General features: G+C 41.2%; 1 protein-coding gene across 2 annotated transcripts in view; it reads left to right on the top strand.

Moving 5' to 3' along the window:
- Window positions 1-25,847, top strand: part of PLCL1 (phospholipase C like 1 (inactive)) — a 180,181-nt gene that overhangs the window by 119,809 nt on the left and 34,525 nt on the right. For both annotated transcript variants that reach the window (XM_062498415.1, XM_062498416.1), the window contains exon 2: window positions 21,718-24,189. In XM_062498415.1, the coding sequence (XP_062354399.1) occupies window positions 21,718-24,189 (2,472 nt within the window). The remainder of the gene's footprint in view (window positions 1-21,717; window positions 24,190-25,847) is intronic.

Consider the following 25,847-nt stretch of genomic DNA (forward strand, 5'->3'; position numbering starts at 1 on the left):
TGCTGATCAATTTTCTGTCCTCATTAAGTCTCTCAGAGGTGAGTTCAAGGGAAGAAATAAATATGGGAAAAGTTTGGAAATGAAGTATATTTACAGTGAAAAAAGATAACTCAAGAATACTGAAAAAAGGCTGAAACTTAATGGTTGGAGAGATGGAGAGCAGACTCAATTATCCTAATGTGCAGCTGTACTACCACACATATCAGATATTTAATGCACGTGGGTAGCCAGTGTTCTCCTTTTGTTTGTTCTAAATATTTCCTTTGTGTAATGCAATAAAATATGTTCTCAGTTGTTAGAACAGAACAATTTGGGTAAAGAAAAACTCATCAGTGTTTGCACACACTACATATTTAATGACAGAAACACAATAATAGTAGAAGGTTTATTCCTGTAATAAAGGAAAGGTAAAAAAAAAAAAAGGCAAGCAAACTCATACCTTAAATCTGGAATTTCAGTTTAAGGAAAAGAATCTTATCATAGTGTTCCACTTCAGGTAATTAGTTGTATGCACTCTTGGACCAAATTTGCATACAGTGTGAAGATGAATAATTCCCTCCTGTTCCTGGATGCACAAGTGAGATTGTGTCTCGTGTTCCTGGAAATTCCAAAGGTGCACAGAACATCTCTCTAGCTTCTGCCAAGCAGGAATGTGTCTGTAGCCAGCAAGGTCCCAGAGGTTCAGATCCAAAACTCTGAAACTCAGTTTTTCTCCATGTAGGCTACTTCCATGGGAGAGGTGTGGGGGAGAAAAGGGCCAAGATGAGTTGTTTGGGTCTTGAGGGGGAAGTAGAACTGTGGTGTTCCCTGTTTGAGGTGAGGCTTCTTTCTTGGATTTGAGCTCATGGTGAGACAGGCAAAAATAGTGTTAATGCATAGCTATGTACTACCAGTATTTTCCATTTATTTGACAGATAAAAGAACACTGAAGAAGTTTAATGAACAACTGAAGTAACCGTGCATTATCTTGTGATGTAGTCCTTCCAAGAAAGAGAAGTATATAAATGAAAAATCTGCATAAATGAGGGAAGATGAAGAAAAGCACTCAGATAATTCTGCTGATTTTCCAAAATGTTGCATGATTTGCTATGTTATTCTTCTTATTTTTATTTATTAATTTACTCTTTTTATCCTGGTTAAATTTTGAGGTGCAAACTTTATTAAAACAATCCTCCTTCCATCACCAGTTTCTTATATTTGCTGGTGTTTCAGAAGATGTGAGCTAATAATTGTTTAGTTTGTTGAGTTTGCTTTACTGGTCTTTTTTTATTTGGCATTTATAATGCCATACATTGTATTTTGATGGACATAGCATGACATTCTACTCTTGCTTCCAATTTTCCCAGAGTGAGAGGAAAAGGGCTAAACATGTGAGGGGAAAAAAAGAAAATGGATAAACATCCTTTATAGCTGTTGGGGAGGATAAGCAGGATAAGGAGGATTCAGCATAAAAAGCCCCAATTAGGTACACACTAGTGAACAAGAAATTTAGTTTTAGCAGGCTGTTTCTACTGGGAGGAAGTACCTTCAGTGTGAAGAGACTTCTCAGGTTTTTCAGCAAGCCTAGAAGCAGGATGTGAGGACCATGCTTTGCTTTCCACCTGCTCTGCTGAGTGTGTGCAGGCATTTGGAGTGGAGTTAAGGTTTCACGTGACCCCGAGATTGTCTCGGTCACATAAGGGATGAGAACAAGTCCTGACCACCTCCATGACCCAGGGGAAGATATAAGAAAATGAACTGTCACATTTGTTTTTTCCCTTGCTCTTCATCAAGCTCAGGTCTCCCTAACTTGACAACGGCACCTCGAAATACAGGTTACAAGTTAGGCCTGTTAGTGACAGTACTTTGTCTTTGTCAGTCAGCACCAGGAAGGTGAGGGCCAGCTGGACTGATCTTTAGTCTTTACACGCAGTGGAAGTCTACAGTCCACACCTTCCCTTTTCTCACTTGTCTCAGTAGACTCCGGGGGGAGATCAGTGTCACTATCCAGGAGGGAGGGGGATTTTCAGTAAGAGAGGAGTGGGAAGGTGAGTGCCATCTTGTGACTAGCTCCTTGCTCATGTCCTTCAGAGTCAGCAGTTTGCTGCGTGGGATATTTGCATGCAGCTTTCCCTTTGGAATATGCATGTCAGAAGCCATTTGCATTGGGAAGACAATTATAGGTCAAACATGTTCCATGTTTGTCCCTGTGCTTTATTGTGACTATGTACAGAATAACATTGCTTTTATCTCGGTTGCTTTTTGACTACAGTAAATGTCTCAATGCTGGTTGGAGCTCAGGAATTCAGTAGTTTTAAACGGGCTTTAAAATTGGAGGTAGCTGAAGCTATTTTTGCCACTTTGGTTGTGATTTGGCTTTCTGCAGTCTTTGTCTTCTCAGTTTTATCCCTTGTAGCATGGCTGATAAAGAGCTGCTGTCATGTGCTGTGCATTCTTTGTCTCAGCCAAGAGGATGCTGACTTCCTCCCTATTATTTCAGGAGGTCATTAGTGCTGATGAGATTAGAGGTTTATAACTTCAGGTCCAAGTCATTATTCCTAATTTAATCAATGCATTTGAAAATGTTTCCTCTAATAAAATTGTAATGACTTTACATGATTTGTCATACTTATCAAAAACATGGTTTAAATATTTTTGTATTTTGAGGCACTGAGCTTCTGGAGAACAGTAGACATTAGTACATCATTGCTGGGCCAATTTCCTGCCTGTCTGTGCTGTAAATCAGAATAACTTAGTCCATATAATCACAGTGATGTACAGCCAGCCTCCTGACTGGAGTCAGGCTTTCACAAACAGCATAAAACCTGGGAGAGGTCCCTTGCATGGGTATGATTGCTTCCCTGCCACCACCTTCATCATTCAGCTGGGTGCTGTGCCTCCCTGTGAAAGACTATCAGCGGGCTCATGATAAAGGCAAAAATAACCATCTATAATGTAGAGGCTTGATTGGAGAAATGGCTTTTATGTTGCAAGGGGAAATGAGATAAATAGCCTCCCACAGTTACTAAGGTAAGGGGAAAGCAGCAGTGTTACAGCAGAGCTAGATGTTTATTTACAGGCTTTTGAAGAAAATTCATCCAAATACTTGGTTTTCAGGAGTGTTCCTGGAATACTACTTAATTCAAATTACCACTCTCTTTAACAGTACTGCATGTATTTGGGTTCAGGCAGGTGAGGAAGGAACAGGGGACATGAATTTACTGTATGCCAGGTGGATGAGTCCCCTGTTTGAACACGCAACTGCTGCTGCTCCATGTGCTGGTCCCCCAGGTCAGCTTCTGTGAGTTGGAGCAGGAATGGAAATCACATGAGAGATTTTGATCTTGCAGGTGATGAACTGGTGCAAAGGGAAAGGATTTGACTGTGACTAAGGTGAAATGAGGGGACTGTGAGAAGGCTGTCAATTTTATTAGCTCTTGGCATTGCTTAGTGTCTAAAAAGCAGGGCAGTGGAGTTGTAGGGGTGGGTGCAGCTGTGATGGAGGGGCTGCTGTCAGGCAGTACAATGCACTGGCAGCAGAGGGGTGTCAGCTCACCGGGGTTCCCGGCATGGGCTTTGGGGGTGGTGCTGCTTCTCACCGCTGCTGGAGAGGAAAAGCATCCCAGAAGGGCAGTGCTTAGGGTATAAATGACCAAGTTCTTCTGCCCTCTGCCTCTAACCCTAAGCCACTTGCTCCTTCTCAGGCACCAGTCAAAAAGCAGTGTGTGGGTAAGAGCACCAAGAGATTATTGCCCGTGCGTTTTAGCAGCGCGCTGCTGTGGATACGGCAGCGGAACTGGCAAATCACAGTAGGCAGATGGCAGGTCTCACACTAGGAGATGTGTAAACGACCAAAGATAGGTTTTAACAGTCTTTTTCAAAGCCAGAAGTTTGTCACTGTATAAGCTCTCAGTCTAAACATCCCTGTGAAATTTCAAGCCTCAAGTCTACTAGTTTATTAAACAGTTTTGGCAACTGAAATGGATGCTAAGTCACCATGTGCACGCCCCAGTGTGGGGTGAGTCTTGCATGTCTCACATTTGCTGCCTCTGTGCTGGCTGATGGACTTACCCAGCTGGCCAACCTGCCTCTTGTCTGCAAAGGATGAGCAGAAGGAAAACCAACCTTGGAAACATGCACAAAATGCTGGTGTCTGTTTACTAGTTAGGGCAGAGCCACTGCTGGTAAAGTGCTGGCAAGTTGAATGTCTCTGGCTGCCTCTGGTGCATCTCTGCCTTTGGGCATCGACTGGAAACGTGTGCCTCTGCTGTCACTGGAGGGGTGGTTCAGTCTGACCTTTAATCTTAAGGATGAGAACTGCTGCTTGCCTTCTGCATCCCCAGTCTTTGCTGTGCAAGGCTGTATGGGCTGTCCTGGTGCCCTGCAGGCAGCTGAAAAGATCAGGTTGGCTTTCCTGCCATTCTGACCACTATTCTTTCTTTTTCTCCAGACTGATCTGCTTTAACAGCAAGAGTTAGTTAAGGAGAAGAGTATTTCCTGTACAAATTTCCCTGTGCAAAATGTAATGTAATGTAATTCAGCTCTGTGGAGCTGACATATTTTCTTCAAACATCAGTGCTGGCGTTGCCCATTAGTAATACCCATTTTCTTTTTTTTCAGCTGTCTTAATACTGCAGAGAAATAATTTTCAGTTCCCAGGACCTGACAAGTAGAGTGATGTTAGACACCTCAGAAGCAAGGAACCTAAGGATGAATACAGTCAGATTACCAAGAAATTAGGCTCAAACCATTAGCAGTTTGAGCAGCAGATCATCATCAAATCAGCAAACCAAAACTAACTCCAGTGATTAAGCTATCCTCTTTTTATTGACGTCAGTAGCGCAGCTCTCAGTAACATTTGTTAAAAAGGAAATGTGCTCCCAGGAGAACCAAGGTTTCCAGATGCTTTTTTAATGAGGTTGGAAAGCTGAACTGAGCAAGGTGTCAAAAGCTCTAGCTTGTCCCCTTCTGAAATGTGCTGCTGATGCCTGACAGCCACTTCTACATGGGCCTTCGTTTGTAACTTTTTCACCCTCTTTGTGTATTGTTATTCTCACTGGTCTGTTTCCCTTTTTTTCTTTGACTTGAACTCTATGACTCATGCTTTAATTTTTGTTTATGTTCCCACTCTCCTCAAGGGCTCCCCACTCACTGTAAGAGCACATTGCAATATGCAGCATTTAATCGTCTCTCTTATTTATTTTGTAGCTAGAATGGAACGGGCTTTTTTTTGTGGAATCAGACAAAGTGTTTCAGCAAATGTCCAGTAGCATCAGTAGAGCCTGGCTGTGTGTGGTGCTGGACCCAAAACATGTGTGCACTTAGAAATTCAGGCTGAAGCTGCTGACTAGTTTGAGGACAAAGTTTATTACTTTGACTTCTTTGAACCAAACAGATGAACCTTTGGAAACATCAGAAACCATAGCTTTGGAGAGAAGAGCTGCAGGTCTCACTTCATGACAGTGATCCTGTGGATCTTGGATGCAGATTGAACAGTCTGATTAAAGTTGTTGTGAGTTTGAAGTTAGGAGTTGGTCCAAGATGGACCCTGGGAGCTGTTGGTTGGTGAATGCTGGTGTGTCAAACCCTGTTAGCTCATTTGAAGCAATTAGCAATGGGAAGGAGTGGGGTCAGGCTTCACTAGAGCAGTGGCTCTGGTCAGTGCTCTGCATGGCTCCCCTGTTACCACTGCTCTCCTGGTGACTGGTTTTGGAAAGGTGGGACGTGGAGTTCGGCCGCTGCATTTGAGTCCCACCCAAATGCTGGGGAAAGTTGAGGCAGATGAACACACACTGTGTGTGTTTGTGTGTGTGTTTGTGTGGGGTGCTAGTGGAGTTCAAGGCTTCTGTTTTGCTAAGGGGCCATTTTTTGCCCGGTGACTGAAAAAGCTGTTTGGCGTTTCCCAAGTCCTGTATTATTATTATTGTACTGCATTTAGGAGCTATTTGCTTTTGTTTTCCTCCTATTTGTCTAACAGAGTTCAGCTGGGCAGTCCCTGATCCTGCTGGCATGTTATAGGCAGTGAAAGGTGAGTTTAGACAGAAAAATAGACCCCTGAGATTTAATGCAGTGGTGACAGTCCCTGCTGCTGGCTGAGCAGACTGTTGCTTGAAACTCTTGCTCTTCGGTGCTTCTTCCTACTTTTTGTTGTATTTGCATTAGGGAGAAGATAAATCTGTGCAGCAGCATCTGTGGATCACCACTGGCATTTTAATTTTCAGTTAAAAGATTTTAATTAAAACCTGACATAATTTGGTATGAAAAATGAGATTGAATTGGTATTGTACATGCAGACAGAACTAGTGTCAGTTTATCTATCAGTTTCAGGAACAGCTCTGACTGATTAATCCAGGCAGTAGCAATGTTTGCTGGAAGGGGCTCTAGTTGCTCTTTTTGTATAATTCTGCTATTATTCTACTAAGATAATTATAAAGAGAGAAGCTTTGTGCTGGTTTTCCCAGTTTTTCTCTGATGGAGTTCTTTTCTTTTCCTGCCTCTCTGTCTCCTTCTGGATGCTGTGTAATCATCCCTGCAAGGCATGGTTGCCCTCTAGGCTTCAAGGAGAGATTTGTGGGGAGAAAATGTTTGCTCTTGCAACGCCTCAGAATGTACGAAGTTTTTTTTATTACTCTGCAGGTTGCATTTGGAAAGGTGTTGGTGGAATACTTTCATGGCTCTGTCTCAGCTGTGTGACAGTGTGTGATGTGTTCTTACACAGCTGCACGCTGGTGCTTGTGTGCCTGTGTGCTCATGCCCATGTGTCCTGTCTCAAGCCACAGGACTTAGTTCAGCTTTACTCTCACTTCCTTGTGTTAGTCACAAATGGAGTATAAACATGTCCAGGATGTGTATTTCAAATACATTTATTTGCCAAACATTGTCTCTTTGCAAAGGTTTTAATAGAAAACACAAGATGATTTTCCAGGCCTTAAGTCCCATTTTTCCCTGTAGAATAAACAGCTGCATTTAATCAACTTGAGACATTTTCTGTCTCTCAAAATTCTGACTAAACTATGGGCAGCGTGTAAATTTCTTGGTGAAATTATGGACTGCTTCATAACCTGGCTTTGGGTTTGTGCAGGAACAGCTCTGCACAAGGTCTGCTGAAACAAACGTTTTTTCAAACGTCGTCACCGTAGAAGTCTGTAAAAAGGAAATGGCAGAAGTAGTGGGGCACTTCTGTGTTTGTTTTCTGGTCTTACATGAATAAGAGCTCTCAAATACAAGATGGAAAAACAGTTACAATGACACTTTTAAGAAACCAGCAGATGGTATTGTCCAAACTAAGCCATTTATGATACCTTTATTATTGGGCAGCTAATGGTGAAAGGGGTATGGTTTAGGTTATGAGGCTTCAAGTCCACATCTCCTGCCTGCCTTCAAATTATGTTTATGGTCAGAAATGAAAAGGGTTGTTTTTCAGATATGTAGTCTGTCTTTTTCTCTGGAAGATATTCCAGAATATTCTCACAATCGTGTTGAAAAAACACTTGGGAATGATGTGTGGTGTCTTTTCTGCACTCACAGAGAATCATTTTGTTTTACCAAGACAACTATTTGACTTATTTCTGCTGTATGGTCCTACATTTCTACAATGAAGATATGATTCACAAAACATGTAGGCTTGATACAGAGCTCAAGAAGTCTCTGAAAACAGAGGGGTGGTTTCGTGGCTTGGTATTACAACATGTCAGCAGCATTCACAGCATGTCTGCCTTTCCTGCATGATTGTGGGTGCCTCAGAGATCAGCAAAGCACTAAATCATCTCTTAAGTTTTACTGAATACGGTAGATGTGCGTTGAAACGCTTCGTTGACTCAGCAGGAGCTGGGGATGTGTCATCAGCTCTGTGCTTCATGCAAAATAAAGTGATGGAACCTGTGCTTATGTGGGTATTACTCCGGAGGCAGATCTGCAGCTTCAGTGGTTGATACATCAGTACCTCTGACTCTGTGCACAACATATGGGACATAAGAAAACTTGAGTTTTTCAGAAACAGGATATAAGGAATACCTGCTTTATACACAGTCTTGTTTATTTGCCTACTGGATTTCAGAATTTGGTTTCAAGCCCCGTGTTTTCAGGCAGCAGAGAAAGAGGAAGCTCCAAGCTTAGCATGAAGGTGTCTAGAATGAGTGTGCCACCAAAAGTAAACTCTAAACTGTGGAAGGTAACAGCCCAGCTCATTTAATACTCTAAAAGTGTTCTACCCTATAGTTCTTCACAGGTTTAGTTATATCACTTCTTCCACTTCTGATAGCCATGTTGGCCCTGAAAGCAAAGGACATATTCAGACCCCTTCAACATTAGTCCTTTGTAATTCAGTATTTTGGGTGATTTCTGGATGGTGTAGTTTTCATAGTTTTATGTGCTCTCCCAGTGTTGCATGTGAGTTTATTCTGGGCCGTGTTCTTATTGACAGGAGAAACCAGCTTTCTGTGAGAGTTTAGGAAGGAACCACAGATTGAGGTTGGGTTGTACCAAGTTTACAGCTGAAATCTCTTGGTGTGGTGGCACACAGTGCAGTGTTTGTGAAATTACCACATTTCACTTTTAGCTCTGAACTCAGTGTTTGAGTTTTAAAATACCAGCAAATGGTCACAGGGTGGAGCATTCATTTTTCATGAGGGCAATAATGCTATTTCAGTTTGCTGAGCTACAAGAGTATGCTTTGATCAACAGAGTAATTTAGCAATTAGAGAGTATGTGATGTGCCTCAATTTACCTAGTATTTGAGGAACTCAGTGACAGGTAATGTGTAATTTCTAATTGTCTTTGGAAAATTAGTTGGAAATGTATTATTTCCCAGAGTACATAGTTAAAAATCATGTTTGCCACTTTACTGCATACAAAGAGTTGATTATTTTTCTCTTAGTTACTGATGATCCCAGATGAAAACACCCTATGGGGAAAAAACCAGAAATTTATTTGGCTTATGTACAGGCATATAAGGAGGAACATATTTTAATAAGCTTCAATATTGATTTGAAGTGAGAAAAGAGCAGCGACAAAGCCCACTGAAATGAGTAAGGTATGGAGTTTAGTGTCTATGGTAGCTCTAAACAGATCTAATTTTTCTTAATCAGTGTGTAAAATATCTGGTACTGTTAAAGTGTTTTGTACTTTTCTCCTGACTCCAAACATGCCTTAAAATAGTATATCCAGAAAATATGGTACAGTTAAGAATGGGATTTCCACAAATGTCATACATTGCTCCTGTGGGCTAGATTCTGTGCTCATTAAATTGAGCTCAGTAAAGAACAACTGCCTTGTGTGAGCTAAAGGAGTTCAGTGTGATTCAGATCAGTGTGAGCACTAGGGCATTCATATTTTACTGCAGCCCCTGCTGCTGAACTACAAGACAGAAGCATGTGCATACCATTTCCCATATCCAAGGACATTGTCTAGACTGCTTTCTATCTTTTCTGTATTTTTGCTTTAGGAAACAAGATGATAGTGTTAGAAACTGCACTGCAAACAATGCACGCTATAGGCAGCAAGTAGAGCTCTTCTGCAATTACATAAGGTAGTTTTCAGATAAAAGAGCCTCTGTTGTTCTGTGCCTGAGAGAGGAGACTTAATTAAGATACACAAATTCTCCTGGGTATAACAAAGCAGTTCTCTGGTTACAGCCCTGATTAGACTGTAGGTCTTCTAAATGCATTACCAAAGTCTTCATTATTATAATTGAACAGAAATAAAAAATGTTGGCCCTTCATTTCATAAAGCTTTGCTTTAGGGTTAAGAGAATAAATTCCATGAAGAGATTTTAAATGGAAAGCTGACAAGCAAAGCAAATTCTTTCTATAATTTTCTATAATTTTTGAATTGTTGTCCTCTTTAGTCTTCCATTTAAAGACAGACACTTTAAAAAAAAATCCTAAGTGGTCTATTTACAGCAATATTATTTTCATGAGTCAACCAGCAAGGAAAAACTAGTGTCATCTGTAAAAATGGAGCTCAGACATTGGCCTGTGCCAGGTGTGCTGGGTTTGGAGCAGACCAGCCTGAGAATAGGTGTGCTCCCCTGTGTTTGGGGCACTCACTGCTGCTGGCTTCTGCCGGGGGTGCTTTCTTGCTTACCTCTAGCCACTTCTTTCCAAGAGTTAGCAAGTCCTGCAGCTCTATAGAGATGTTGCTCCAAGGTGAATAAAGGGGAAAAGTATGTGTGTTTGGGAGCATTCCATGCTCATACATCCAACTAAAGGAACTGAAGAAAAATAAGAAAGAAGAAAGGAGGGAGTTAATATTTCAAGAAGAAACAGACTTTTTCTCAGCATTTGTCTTTTCACTGTATCTACTTATGTAAGAAACACACCATTAAATTTAGGATCTGATTCCCTGGTGGGAGGGATTACCTTTAAAAGTCTCAAAAAGCCAGGGCACTGGGATTTAAAAAGGTCTTGAGGAGCTGTTGGCTGAACAAATGCAGTCGCACCTAATCTAAATAGAATATTTTTAATTTAAATAGAACATTAACAAATGAACAGTGTGACCGTGGGGACTAAGTGTGTGTGTCTGTAAGATTAAACCCCAAAATGAGCAACAACTGAATCACACACTTGTTGCAAAGCATAATCTTTTTTGAAGGGCCCATTGATTGAACTGTGAGTCCTGAGCTGATTTTTGTCCATGCAAAAGTGGTTTCCAGTGCTCGCTAACGTCGCTCTTCTGCTACCACTTGATCACACTTGCAGAATGCAACGTGGCCAGTGTTTAATGGCCCTCGAGTACCCTCTGGAATTGCTCTGGGCAGAGTGTGCTGGTGTTGATGAGAACTGTGCGAGATGAAAGTAGCTTGTGGTTTGGCAATGGGGTTTGTGGCTTTCTGTCCTCGACGAGGCAAACACCGAACTTGGGCCTCTTAAAACAAGAAACTTCCCCCAACCCCTGGCCCAGCTGCTGCTGCCCCTGCTGCTCGACACCTCCATTTCTGCCATGTGTCCCCCCCAGGTGAGGGGATGGATGAAGACCCTGGCAGAAGCTGCCTTTTCTCCAAAGGTACTGAGATTTGTCCATCAGGAACATTTTTGAGTCTTGTGGAAGCCATGAGACAAATCCAGAGCAGACAGTGTTTCCTCAGGGTCTTCCTGGGCTTCTGAGCTGCATTAGAAACCAGGAGGTTCCCACTCTTCTGGCTGCAAATCCAACATTTTTCTTCTTGTTCAGCATTTTCTAAACGTTGCAAGGGTACAAAACTGTTGGAGATTTGACGTGTTACTTTCTCCATGTAAGTGCTAAGTTGTGTTGCAGCTGAAGTGTAGTTAAACTCTGGCTAGAGTTCAAATTTTTTCTAAAACCCCTATAACCACTAATTCATAATGTTTAAATATTAACTGGATGGAGGAAATTACACCAGGTTGGTGATAAAATGTAAAAATGTATGTATAAAACCCAAGGCATTGTAATACTCAGGCATGCACGTAGTTTAATTCTAAGATAAAAGATTTATGATTGTTTAGTAAATATATATATATTATCAAGATGAAACTACACTATAATTGCATTCCTTTATTTGTTTAAAAAAAACAAAAACCAAATGATCAACTGGATTTTTTTTCTCCCTAAGATATGGGCTCTGGGAAGCAGAGTTTTGCCCTTGAAGGTGGATAATTTTGAAGGAATGCATTTAAAAACTGTAGCACATCTCCATAGCAAGTCAGTTATTCTTTAAATAAATTGGATGTTTATGATGCTGCAGTTTGCAGCTTATCAAGGTGCTTGTAACCTGCCTAATTTTCTGCTTATTTTGATGAGTAATGAAAACATTCTGCATTGGTAAAAATTTGGAATATGCCTACTTATGGGAGTCACATAATAAAGTTTAATGAGGCTACCACAGCTGTTTCTTGAATACTTCTTTCCTTTCTATTAATGGAGAAATCTGTGTTTTGCTTGTAAGGGAGATGCTTAATTTGTCATACTGTTGCTAAGTGCACCACTGAAATCATTGTTTCACTTGTATGTTGTTTTCAGCCCTGCCAACTCCTTTAGCAGTGTAGGAGCACGTTTCATGGTTTGAAACTGCTCTGCTACCAGCAGGTATGATTTACGTGTAAACCTTGCTTTCAGCCCAAGGATGCTGTAGGGAGATGGCTGGGGTCTACTGTGCCCATAGTTGCAAAGCTAAAAAGCTGTAGATAGGAGTAAAATAAAAGAACACGAGGAATTTTGGAGTCTGTGTTGCAGTACAGCCACACTTCAGTGCCCATACTGTAGAGGAGCAATCAGGAAGCGTTCCCTAGTCCTGGCTTTGTGCTGGAGCTTGTTGATTGGGTATCAGCACCAGGGTTGATAAATCCCAGGGGGGCCAGGCTGCCAGGTGTGCAGGGAGGGGATCACACCTCCACCCTCACCTGTGAGCTGTGGGGTGCTGGGGCTGCCACAGGGCTCTGTGCCCTGGGCTCTGAGGAGGTGCTGCCTGTTCCCCAGGAGAAGCCTGCACGCCAGCTGTCCCAACTCCTACTCTTCAAGGGCGCTCTCCTCAGCTGATCAACAGTTCCCTCACAGGAACTGATGCATTTGTTGGGTAGGCTGGAAGTTGTTTTTTTTGTCTCAAAGAAAATTAGGGCGTTTAGATGGCATGAAACTTTCACCCCCGCGTGCGTTATAGGTCAGATAAAACACTGCCCTGTCTTGCCCATACACCTCGTATTCATCTTTATTTATTTTATCTCAACCTATTTAATAGTTCAGTTATGACGGACATTTGGAATTGTAAAAAAAAATCCATTAAACCAGTTTCATTACCTAATTTTATTGATTTTTGTAGCTTCATCGCTAATTTTAGGTATGGGGCCGATCTGAATCGGCGTAAATGTGATTAATGAAGAAATAATTTAAGTTGATTAAAAAGGGTTTAATATAATGTGATTAGCCTATTGAGATTTGTGTGGTTTATTGGATTACATATTTTATTCCTGGAGGACTGCTGTAAGATTCAGAATGGAATTAAATTGGTCTCCCTATTTTGGGTCCCCAGTGCTTGATACTCTCCAGTGCCGTGATATGAGACCAGAAGGCACAATTCCATTCAGCTGTTTTCTTTTGGAAAAACACAGGATTTCATTTTTGAGTTAATACCTAAATAATCAGGCAAAAAATTAGCACTGAAGTCTGGTCTGCTCCCCATTTAATAGGGCTTAAATGAAATCATGTTTGATCTCATGGGACATCCTTTTGGCAGAATTAAGGGGTTGATGAAAAAGTGATAAAGACTCTCCAGCCATGCTTGGGAGATTGTGACTGTTGTCAGTTTTGCTTTTTTTGTTTGACGTCTTAGCTTGATTTTGAATGTGTTGCTTTCCAGGATTTAAAAGAATGTATCATCGGATGGCACTGATCTTCAGATAATCTTTATAAAATCGTCTTCATAATCAATGATCCTTGTGGATCCCTTCCAGCTCAGAGTATTCTGTGATCTAAAATCTGTGACATTGGTCCACATTTTGAGTTTCTAGGGGATCCATTGGCGAAACGTAATTTGAAGGGCTTCCTAAAGTGCATTGGTTAAGGATTTAATTAAACTACTCAAATGAAAGCATTTACATTATGAATAAAAGTGACCAGATATCCCTTAACTAGGGCATGGGATGTCTGTTAAGTTTTTCCTTATATTAACGTACATTTTTATTAATACTATATATTAATTATTAATACAGACAATATGTGTATTAAACTAAAAGAATCTGTAATCCCTTACTTGAATGTGTTTTCCAAAAATCTTCCTGATTCTTGTGGCAACTGTGAACTTTCCAGTTTTCAAGGTAATTTCCAAACTGAGAGTAGCACATGGTGGACAAATACAAGGATATTAGAACTTTTCTTTCCTGAGTAGATACTATGTTTATACCACCATTTTGTGTGATTTTTTTTTTTTTTGTCGTTGGTGTATTCTGTGCTGATCATCCATGATGACAAAGTTGGCTGTTTTTACCCAAAAATGACTCTCCTGCATCAGAGTCCTGTAAATAAGGACTGGCCCTTGTGTTTTTAGAAATATGACCTTGTATTTTGTTCCTTATTGGAAGATATTTATTTTTTTAATGTATTGCCTGTCAAGCAGTCTTTTGACTGCTGACTCACATTCTGTTATTCATCACTGTTGAAACTTGGCATTGTATTATCTCCAGACTCCATGCGTATTGATTTTATGCTTTCTTCCAGGCCACTCTAAAAATGCTAAATAGCACTAGGCTAAAGAATGGGTCCCTGCAGGATCCCATTTGAAGCATTTCTTCTTGATAAGTGTTTCACGTTTACTGTTGCATTTGAAAGTTTTCATTTATCTTGTGTTTGATCCATTTAATGTCTTCTGAGTTTATTTTTATTGCCGTACCTTCTTAATCAAAATGTCATTCACTACCAAGTCAAATACATTGCAGAAACCATAATACATCAGAGTCTATTACAATGACTTTGTGTATCAACCAAACTTTTAATACCATAAAAGCACAGATACCAGGTTAGTCTGACAAGCTCTGTGTTCCATAATGTTGGAAATAGGTAATGCTAATAATCTTTTTATTCTGAATCAAATCTTTTTACAGCTTTTCCATTATTGACAGTGAAAATGTCCCACTCATAGATGCAGCGCCAGTCAAGTATTTAGAGGTATAATGAAGGGGAGTACCAATTGGGCATGCTTTTCCTTAGCCAGGTCTTTCTAAGCTTATTTGGCTCTTCCTCCTGAGTTGCTTCTGGCATTCTCTTATTCTCTTAATTTTTGTCTCACATGCATTCAAAGGAGGTTCTGTAATAGAATGAGGATTTGTACAATGGAGTTCTCCTGGGGATGCTGCAGCTGAGATCCTCTTTTTCCAGACCTTGCTATTCCTACTTCTGCTTGAAGACAGAAAGTGTCTTTCAGTCTTGCTCAGTTTTATATTCCCTGCAGGTTGGTGAGTTCAATCCATGTCCAAGGTGCCCTTGCAGACTTGGAAGGATTAGAGCCTGTGGGCAACCAAGCACTTGAAAGTAACAGAATATTTGGGAATAGTACTGGTTTGAGACATTATATCTAATGAGCTGAGTCAGTCCCTTAGGAGCTATAAGCCTCTTTCCAACTAGAAGTAGATCTGGCACCAGGGGTGTCTTAGTGAAGGGGAGAATTGACAGTAGCCATGAAAAATCTTCATCGTGTGGTGTCTTCTGTAGGCTTATATGGAGACATTGGCTATGTATTGAAGTGTCACACAAGAATCTGTTTCTCACTGTAGATGTTGCTTAATGCTTGAAGGGATAGCTACTTCTGTTTGTGGAAACCAGTTGGATGAAACTTTTAACAACAATGGAAAGCTCTGTGAAGTGGTAGCCTCATTATAGGCTCTCCTGTTCTTGTGCTCTTGGAAGCTTTTCAACCTTGGCTTCATGGCCCTATTTATTAAAAAAAAGGAAAAAGTAGTAACTTCAGATTGGTATCATTCCAGAAAATAAGCCCTTCTTACATTGTGTGCTTTTCATTTCCAAAAAGCATTTCCAAATTGAGTCTTTATATGCTGCTGTTTTTCTCTTTTGCTCTAATTTGTCATTTAAACGGCAAAGGTAAATCTTCAAGGTAAAATTGAATAAATTTGGTAGTGCTAATGATTGAAAAAAGCAAGCACACAACAAAGCATTTCTTAAGCTGCAAATCATTTTGATTCAGGTGTTTTTGCTGAAGATCTTCTCCAGGCATTCTTTTGTACCTCCTTCCAGCCTTACACAATAGTACTTTACAGTGTTTTTTAGTAATGGAGCAAAAGAAGAAATCAGAGTAGCCATTATAGTCTCGCCTCCTCTTGAACTTCTCCAGTGGGGACTATTCAGCATCCCAGAATAGTTAAGCTGTTGTCTTCAGTCAGTTTTCTTGCCCTTGCAGTACCCATTTTGCAGGGTGACTTTTTTCATTATAACAGTTATCGTTATCGGTCTTGGTGACAGTCCAGTGCCCATACCAATGTCCTGGTAATCCTGGGGAGTTGAGAAAAGCCTGCTGTAAATACAGCTATTACTTACTCTTCCCCCAGGACACTTTTCTTTCCTGTGTCTCAGCTCCCTTAGTCCTTGTTCTCTCTGAGCTATGATAGTGCTGAGGCTTCTATGTGGAGCTTTTAACAGCGTGTGTGTTAAATTTTGAATCTGGTCGTCTTTTCCCTGTGTGTACAAATCCCTGAATTAGTAGGAATTCTGCCTTGAAGAGGTTACCAAGGTTGATCTCACAGCAGTAACATCTGCTCTTGTAGTCTTCTGAGCTGTGTGTTAGCCCAAGTGTGACTGGCAGCACCTCCATAGCTGCCTGCACCAGGGATAAGGTGGTTTGGCTGTTCAGCCCCTGTGCAAAGGTAGCTGCTTCATGCCATGAGTTATCAGAGTGGATGAATTTTGAGTAGGCAAACTTTCCTTTGTTGACGTGTGAGTTGTCACGGTGGGTATCTGTCTGATACTTAGATCCTACAAGCTTTGCCAAGAAAGATTAGATGGAATTTAGCTCCTTAATTTGGTGTGATAGCAGGTGCTGTGGGAAGAGTTGATAAAATCTGCAGAATGAGCAGTCCAAGGATACTGTCTGAGGATGGCCAGAACATAGCTGAGATTGACAGAAGAAAGCTTTGTGTGCTAATGATGAATATTGGCTTCCAGTCATCATTGCTGCCTGTTCTAATCACGTGCTGGTACTGTGGGTTCAAGCTTTCATCTACATCTGATCAAACAGATTGAGCCTCACATGTCTATGAGGTCCAGTTGCAAATCTGGCCCAGGCTTTGACTTCATGGTGTTTTTAGTTTTGTTTTATTTTGTTTATTTTTGATGGTTGTTATAAGTCTTCCCTGCTCTAGCATACTTGATTACAGAAGAATTACACTGTCATTTGTCAACCTGCTACACAGTGCTTTGAGTGCCATTAGTAGTAACTCACTGATTTCTTTACCTTCTGTTTAAAGGTATGTTTTCCTACCACAAGTGTAGTAAAGCTTTAAGATTTTCAGCGACTGGGATTCTTTGTATAACTGAAATATCTAGAAGTATCCCCCAAAAATTATCCTGTAGAGCTAATTAGTTTCTCTTAGAAAACAAAAAATCAGGTAATCAGTTGGTCAGTTAACTGGATCATCTGGAGTTTCCAGAGCAAATAGCTTTTAGGATTGTTTGCTACTGTCTATTTGTGAGGACAGACTGTCTATTATTGATTTTTTGGTGCTAGGTTCAGGAGAAATGTCAAAGATTAGATTCAAACTGGTGAAAATGTGATTTTTTTTTTTTGGGGGGGGGGGGAAATAGCTCTTAATCACACTTGAAGAGTTTGTCTCTATGGATTATTACTGAATTTCACATCCTTTCACAGGAGCCCTGCAGTTCTTTAAGGGTTTTTGGTAACTGGATAGGTGATAGTTTTTGCCTTTATTTTCCTCTTCAGCAGAATCCTGGAAAACTGTCAGTGCTTTAGAGACCCTTCAGGTAACCCAATTTCAGACAAATAATAGCTCATGAGCTTGATGTTTGTGCAGGTTTGCTATCTAGTTGTTATTACTGCCCTGCTTCCTAACTTTAGATGAGCAATTTATGTCCTATAGTTTTGACAGAAAGGGTGCGATGAGGCAGACAGCATGTTTACTTTTTTTTTTTTTTTTTTTTTTTTTAAATCCTACTAACTTATTTCTGTTAGCTCTTTGATTTAAACAGCAGAAGTTTGAGCAGTCAAAGGTCAGGGTGAATGGGGTGGAGTTTTCCCACAACTGCTGATGGCTTAGTGATTGCACTGTTTACATATACAGTCCCTCTGATGAGGATGATGTGTTCAACAGGAGAGCTTCTTCTATTTTGGGAGTGTGCTTAGACTGGTGTTCTGAATCCCTCCTTTAGAAACGTTTAGAAAATGTTAGGGTGCAGTCAGGCCAGCACACAGATATGTCTTCTTGGTCCTTAATCATTTCAGAGCAGTGGTGTGTACGCTGGAATCTAGGTGTATGCTGATGTGGTCTTGTGTTTGAGGTCTTGAGATATTTTATATAATTGATATTATGCAGGCTCAGGAGCAGGAGGGGGGTGGGTTCATCCTGTTAGATCACCTTACAGGGGATAACCAAAGAACTGAGGGAAACCCTAGTTTTGAGTCACCTTTAACAAAGTGTCTTGCCTTGGAAACACAAGGTTTCCCCATGTAAGTGGGGATTTTGTTTTTGTACTTGTACACTGCATGCAAACTGATGGTGTTTGTTTCCAAGAAGAGTGCTTTGCAAAGAGCTTGGTTTTCTCTGGTAGGAAAGATCATAGAGTGGAAAATACAAGTTGTTTCCTCATTTTCACATTGCTGTAGAGTTCTTTTTTTTTTAGCAAATGCCACCCTTTCTTTTTCATCTTTCACTGCCACAATAAATTCAGTTCCATCAGTACAAGTGACTGAGCCAGTTACTGGCCTGTTACCCAGGCAAGATCAATTTTGATGACCTTAGCATCTTAGCATTCCAGCTCCAAGATTCAGGGCCACATCTCATTGTGCTTTCTGATTACTTTGGTTAATGAAGAGGAACAAGTGCTCTTGCATGGGTGAATACTGAGGAGAGGGTTTTTTTGATAACTTTCAGTAGGAATGTTCTTGGCAGGTAGCACAAGAGAGCAGGTTTCCTATTTATCCATGCAAGATGTTGGCAGCTTTTAGTTTGCTTGTGACTGTACTTGTTCCTGTTCTTAGTATCCAGTAAGATGGAGCAGCAGTTCAGCCACTGGAGATGCTGCAGCACAGTATTCTTAGCTGGATGTCTTGTTTTAGAAGATCAATCTGTTTAAATTAGATTAAGGTAGCAATTTAAAGAAAGCAATAGCTACACTAAAATTAGGACACAAAGTCTGGAGTCTCAGTTGAATAAGCATAAGGTCAGTGGGGAGGTGCAAGGCATTGCAATTGTCCTTTCCCGGCATTGATGTGAGTGGGGCTCAGTGGTGGGAGGATACTTCTTGAAGAAAACACTCCTCTGCTCCCCAGGGTGGGCGCTGGGGATCTGGAGGTGTGTGGCCTGGCTAAATCATGGTGTCAGGATGCAGAGTTGCTTGTTCAAGTATTAGGAGTGTGGTAATGCAAAGGTGAGTGCCTGGGCTGTCAGGCTGAGAAGACAGCATTGGAGCTTACAGAAATACCTTTTTACTTTTTGCGAGACTGGAATAATTAATTTTGTGATTATTATGAATGAAAAAATCTCACATTATATCTAAAACAACAGCTCTCACTTTGAAAGACTGAGTATGCTCCTAGTCTGGGGAAGCCAAGAAGGGAATAGCCGATGCAATAATAAGCTCAGTTAGCAATTGCAGTTTTGTGGGGTTTGTGTGTATTATACATTAGATAAGAGGACATTGTTAGTATCAGTTAAAATAATCCTATCAGTGTCAATAATACTTAAATCTTGTTAATTGTAGGCAATTAGTCTGTGGATCAGGCTTGAATTCTGTTCAGTTGATTGAAAGATAGAGGGAAGTCCTACTCCGACATGAAGTGTTATTCCTTACATACCACTAAGTATAAAACCAGAAGTACCTATCAAAAATAAAAGCAGGTAAAAAAGTCACAGAGGATAAACTAATCCCTACCAAAATTCCTGAGGGATTAAGACTGAGTGTTAAAAGAAAACTTTTGTTGTTTGTCCATGAGGTCCATTAGGGTTTTTTTTCCCTACCTGAATACCTGGAAAATGGCTGATTAATTCCCTGACTTACTTTGATCAAAAGACGCAGGTATATTGGAGCTAAAAATAAATGTCTTTCATTTTTTGCAGAAAATAAAGCATTTACATAACATTCATGCCTCCCTAGATAAGACAGGATGTCAGACCTGTAGATAAATCAGATAGGCTGCTCTGATGAGATTTCCAGGTTTGGCCCTGAGAAACCTCTGTCAAGGAATGAATCACTGCAGATTCCAAGGCCATTAATACATATAACTGTATGAGAAAAATAATCCAATTAGTCATCAATATTAAATCTAATATTGTTCCTGCAAAGATAAGGAAATAAAAGAGACCCTTCTAAAACCTGTGGAGTCATCTGCTACATGCATTTGTATTCATTAGCATCTACTGCCTGAAGATTTTCATAGCTAAAGCTATGTATTAAAGCACAGTATGTTAATGCAGGAAGAGAATATTTTAGTATAAAACTGTAATTAAAAAAGTAGCTGACCTGAGGCATTCACTTAGTTGGCTCTCTTCCCATTTCTTTGGGACCCGTTCTCATAATAAGTACTAAAGAAATGGCAAGAGTAATTATTCTTGTCAGTAGTCGTCTCTGGACTAGTTTAATGAGAAATCTTTGTCATAAGAAGTTTAGAGGTCTTAATTTTGTTCCCAGTAGATCCCATGCCTTTCAATTCAGTTGTTAGGGGCCGGGGGGTTTGGGAATGTTTTGGATTTTATTGAATGAAGTGAGTGAATGACAACAGCAATTCTGTAGAAACATTCATGCCAAGAGTATCTATACAGACATGCAAATGAAGAGTGGAGAGATTCTTCTGAGCACCAGAAGTGATGCTCTGTGGCTGGGGGAGCTACACAAGGTCCTGCTCAGACAGTGCGGAACATCCAGGGACAGAGATGGGTGGATGGAGGGCCCTGCTAGAGCAGGGCTTGTATGTAAGATTTGCAGAGGAGTATGACCTGAGGGAGGCTGAATGACACAGCAGATAAACTGCAGCTGAGAGGAACCAGCTGCTGGGGTAGGGAAGGGAAGTCCAGGCTGCAGAGGGTTTGGGACTCAGGGGTTCTGGCATCTCAGAGCAGATCCCTAGGGGCTGTTGGGAAGCTGATGCCTCTTACGTCTGGGCCTGAGGCAGCAGGGTGGAGGGCTGAGTACTTAGGTCCAGCATCAACATTTCCTTGCCTTGGGACTCCTTTTATGTTCAAAATCTAGGCAGCTGATGTCCCTTCAGCAACAGAAGGCAGAGAACTAAGGAAGTATTACTAGTGGCTAGGGAAATTGGAGGGAAAGCAATTTGAACAAGGCTTTCACAATTAATTGCAGTCTTGAGTGATGTTTTAAAAATATTTTTGGAAGCCGTTGGATAGTTTACATACTAATAGGGTAGATGGAAATCTGCAGAGAAAAGAATGATTTATACTTTATAATTATTGTGAGATGTTTTGAACTGATAATATGCAGGGAAAGATTCAAATTTAGTTGCTGCACTAACATTACAGACAGCTTTGCAGGCAGCTGGGTTTATATCCAGCAGAAAGAAATAATTGATACTGAAAAGACAATCATATGTCTGAGTGAGTATTTTCTCAAGAGGAGTTAGAATATATATCGTAGAGACAAAGGCTTTGGACTTCTTGTCTGGCTGTCGATTTTCCTGCAGTGCTTTGTAGTTGCTGTACACAGAAATGACTGGAATAACTACTTTTCCAAACAAGTGGGGAGACAATAGAGTGTGATATATCTGCCTTGGAACTGGACATAACGTATACAACTGGATACTGCCTCCCCTCTGCTGTAGCAAGTTGCTGAGATCTGGGAGACAGTTAAATATCTGCAAATGTCACTCATGAAAACTTGCTATCTCTAATGCCACAGTTAATCAAGATACTTTATAGCTCAGTATATTTTATAGCTCAGTAGGGAACTGAACCATGGGAAGGATTAAGATGTGTTTTGAGGTTCAGAAGAACATTAATTTTCTTTACATAAATCTACCTTTTCTGTTATTTATGCACTCATGAAATGGCCAAAGAAAACCTACTAATTTTTTTTTTTAATGTAATTATTCCACAGGATCCTTCAAACCAAAAATGTGGAAGAAAGAAAACAGTGTCCTTCAGCAGCATGCCATCAGAGAAGAAAATAAGCAGTGCCAGTGACTGTATCAGCTTTATGCAGGCTGGGTGTGAATTGAAGAAAGTTCGTCCAAATTCCCGGATTTATAACCGTTTTTTTACTCTGGATCCTGACCTGCAGGCTCTCCGCTGGGAGCCTTCCAAGAAGGATCTGGACAAAGCCAAGCTTGATATTTCTGCTATAAAAGAAATCAGACTAGGGAAGAACACAGAAACGTTCAGGAATAATGGACTTGCAGATCAGATTTCTGAGGACTGTGCACTGTCAGTAATTCACGGTGAGAACTATGAGTCCCTTGACTTGGTTGCCAATTCAGCTGATGTGGCCAATATTTGGGTATCAGGATTAAGGTATTTAGTTTCTCGTAGCAAACAACCCCTGGACTTGATGGAAAGCAGCCATAATACCCCACGGTTTGCCTGGTTAAAAACTGTATTCGAAGCGGCAGATGTTGATGGCAATGGCATAATGTTAGAAGATACAGCTGTGGAGCTAATAAAGAAGCTTAACCCCACCTTAAAGGAGTCAAAGATTAGATTAAAATTTAAGGAAATTCAGAAGAGCAAAGAGAAACTGACAACGCGAGTAACAAAAGAAGAGTTTTGTGAAGCGTTCAGTGAGCTTTGCACAAGACCTGAAGTGTATTTCTTACTTGTGCAGATATCCAAAAACAAAGAGTACCTGGATGCCAATGACCTCATGCTGTTTTTAGAGGCTGAGCAAGGAGTGACCCACATGACCGAAGAAATGTGTCTAGATATCATACGTAGGTATGAGCTTTCTGAAGAAGGGCGGTTGAAGGGTTTTCTTGCCATTGATGGATTTACTCAATACTTGCTGTCCTCAGAATGTGATATTTTTGACCCAGAGCACAAAAAAGTCGTCCAAGACATGACACAGCCTTTGTCACATTACTACATCAATGCATCCCACAATACATACCTGATAGAAGACCAGCTCAGGGGGCCGGCTGATATCAATGGTTATGTCAGAGCTTTGAAGATGAGCTGCCGGAGTATCGAGCTGGATGTCTGCGACGGCCCAGATAATGAACCCGTTATTTGTAACCGCAACAACATGACATCGCCGCTTGCCTTTCGAAATGTCATCGAAGTAATAAACAAATTGGCCTTCTTCGCCTCAGAATACCCTCTTATTCTGTGCTTGGGGAACCACTGCTCTGTACAGCAGCAAAAGGTGGTGGTGCAACACATGAAAAGAATCTTTGGAAACAAGCTATACACAGAGGCACCTTTATCCTCAGAAGCCTACCTCCCATCACCTGAGAAACTGAAAATGAAGATCATTGTGAAGGGGAAGAAACTTCCCTGTGACCAGGATGTATTAGAAGGAGAGGTCACAGATGAAGATGAAGAGGCTGAAATATCCCGAAGACTGTCAGAGGACTTCTCGAGGGAACCGAAGCTGATCTGGCTCTGCAGGGAGTTGTCTGACTTGGTGTCCCTATGCAAATCTGTCCAGTACAAGGACTTTGAGACATCCATGAAATCTCAAAATTATTGGGAAATATGCTCCTTCAGTGAGGCAGAAGCCAGTCGGATTGCAAATGAATACCCTGAAGATTTTGTTAACTACAACAAAAAATTCCTGTCCAGGGTGTACCCGAGTGCTATGAGAATAGACTCCAGTAACTTGAATCCTCAAGATTTTTGGAACTGTGGTTGCCAGATAGTGGCAATGAACTATCAGACCCCAGGGCCCATGATGGACCTACACACTGGTTGGTTTCTACAGAACGGGGGATGCGGGTACGTTCTCAGGCCCTCAGTGATGCGTGATGAAGTGTCCTACTTCAGCGCAAATACCAAGGGTATTGTTCCGGGGGTCTCCCCCCAGGTCCTACATGTCAAAATTATCAGTGGTCAGAATTTTCCAAAGCCCAAGGGTGCATGTGCAAAAGGGGATGTCATAGACCCCTATGTCTGCATAGAAATACATGGGATTCCTGCAGACTGCACTGAACAAAGAACTAAAACCGTGCAGCAGAACAGTGATAACCCAATTTTTGATGAAAGCTTTGAGTTCCAGATCAATCTACCGGAGCTGGCCATGATCCGCTTTGTTGTTTTGGATGATGACTACATTGGGGATGAGTTCATAGGACAGTACACCATCCCACTGGAGTGCTTACAGCCCGGATACAGGCACATCCCACTGCGCTCTTTTGTTGGTGATATCATGGAGCACGTTACCCTTTTTGTTCACATTGCAATAACCAACCGAAGTGGAGGTGGGAAGGCACAGAAGCGTAGCCTCTCAGTAAGGATAGGGAAGAAAGCAAGGGAGTACACCATGCTGAGGAACACTGGTCTCAAGGTTATCGATGACATCTTTAAGCTGGCAGTGCATCCATTGAGAGAGGCTACTGACCTGAGAGAAAATATGCAGGTATGAGACTTCCATCGTGTGTGTTGGTGTGTCCTGACTGTGGAAGTGAAAATTCTGGTGTGAGCTGCTGCTAGGGCAGGCTTGGTGAAGCTGGTGGAGGTTGATGAAACTTCAGACCCACAGCTCTTGTTAACCTTTAAATGGACATTGGCAGGCTGATAGTTACAGGTGCTAGCTAGTCAGCAAATGTAGGATTAGGCAAAAATGTTTTAAAAATCAGTATGCCCTCTCCAAACATGTTTTAATGGTTGCTTTTTTTTTTCCCCTGAGAAAGCAGAATTGAAGGCACGTTGGTGTCCCCTGCCTCTGGTCCCAAATACTATATTTCCTCATTGATTTTAGAAAACATAAACAACCTTTTGGTTTGCTAATTGAGTGAGGGTTATGCTCTTAATTTTCTTTGGTTGAGTATAAGTAGTTGTCAGTGGATGTGTCATTAAGGTCTTGTGTACACCAAAGAAACCCACTGTGCAAAGAGCAGCATGTTTTCCTGAGTGTGCGTTGGCATCGTTTGCCCCAGGGCTGCAGATGTTCAACACAGGCACTGAATGCCACTTGGATTGCAGTTTCCTCCCTGCTGAATAGCTGTTTTGTCTTGGCTGGTTGAGGGCTGGCACAGACACCAGTGCCATGTCTTGGCTCAGAGGGTCCCCTGGCACTGTGTCCCTGCACCCATGCTGCTGCAATGCAGCAGAGCCTGCTGTGGCCAGCGGCATCAGGGCCAGGTGCACAGCACTGTCACAAGTGCTTGGGTTAGACCTGGGTGGCTGGCAGGATGTGAAGTGGCAAAGAACATGCCAGTAATCTCTTCTGTTGTGGGAGCCACTGGGGGTTGATTAAAGAACAGCTCAATTCAGAGCTTCAGGCACTGCCTAGAAACAAAACTGAGTAGCATTAAACAATGAGTTTTCCTTAATAAATAGCTGGAATTGGCTGTAGCTATCTCCTTGGTAAAGATACAGAAACAGTTCATTTTTTTCTTGAAAACAGGAGAAAAAACGCATAGCACTTCACTGACCCCACTCTTCTGGATGGAATCTAAAGCAAATGAAATGTTGACAGCTGGAAAAGTTTACAAAATGACATAAGCTTTAAATCACTCTCAAAGGAATAGTCTCAGCATATTTTTAAGAATGGGAAACTCTTCCCAGCCTTTCCTTTCCTTCAGGCCTTGAAAGTAACCAGTTTAAACTGCTGACTCCACCTTCTGTCTAGTTCGGGGACTATAAATGAACTATATAAATGAAAATACTCTGAATTTGACTCAGAAACAGTACTAATGTAGTTTCCAAGCAAAAGTTCAGTAAAAGATCATGTTTTGGGGAATGCTGTGTAACGACACAGTTGTGGATTTAACGGCATGCTCTCATATTTAATTAATGAGAAAAACTTAGGCATTGTCTGATTATTGTTTTTTTTTCCCAGCAAGTTGTGGGAGGAACATTTGCAAGGCATGGATTGTTACAGTAGTCTTACTTTTTCTGGGTTTTGTGCATCTTGGACACTCCTTGTACAACTCAAAAAGCTAAACGATGGGTGCATGTCAGCTATATATCTTCTGATATGATGAATAAATAAATACTGGCATGTCAGTTTGGTTTGACCTGTATATCTGGTATTGATTTTCTTACACGCGACCTATGAAGGGGGAAGAGTGT

This window comes from Cinclus cinclus, chromosome 9, assembly GCF_963662255.1.
Source record: "Cinclus cinclus chromosome 9, bCinCin1.1, whole genome shotgun sequence".
Lineage (NCBI taxonomy): Eukaryota > Metazoa > Chordata > Aves > Passeriformes > Cinclidae > Cinclus > Cinclus cinclus.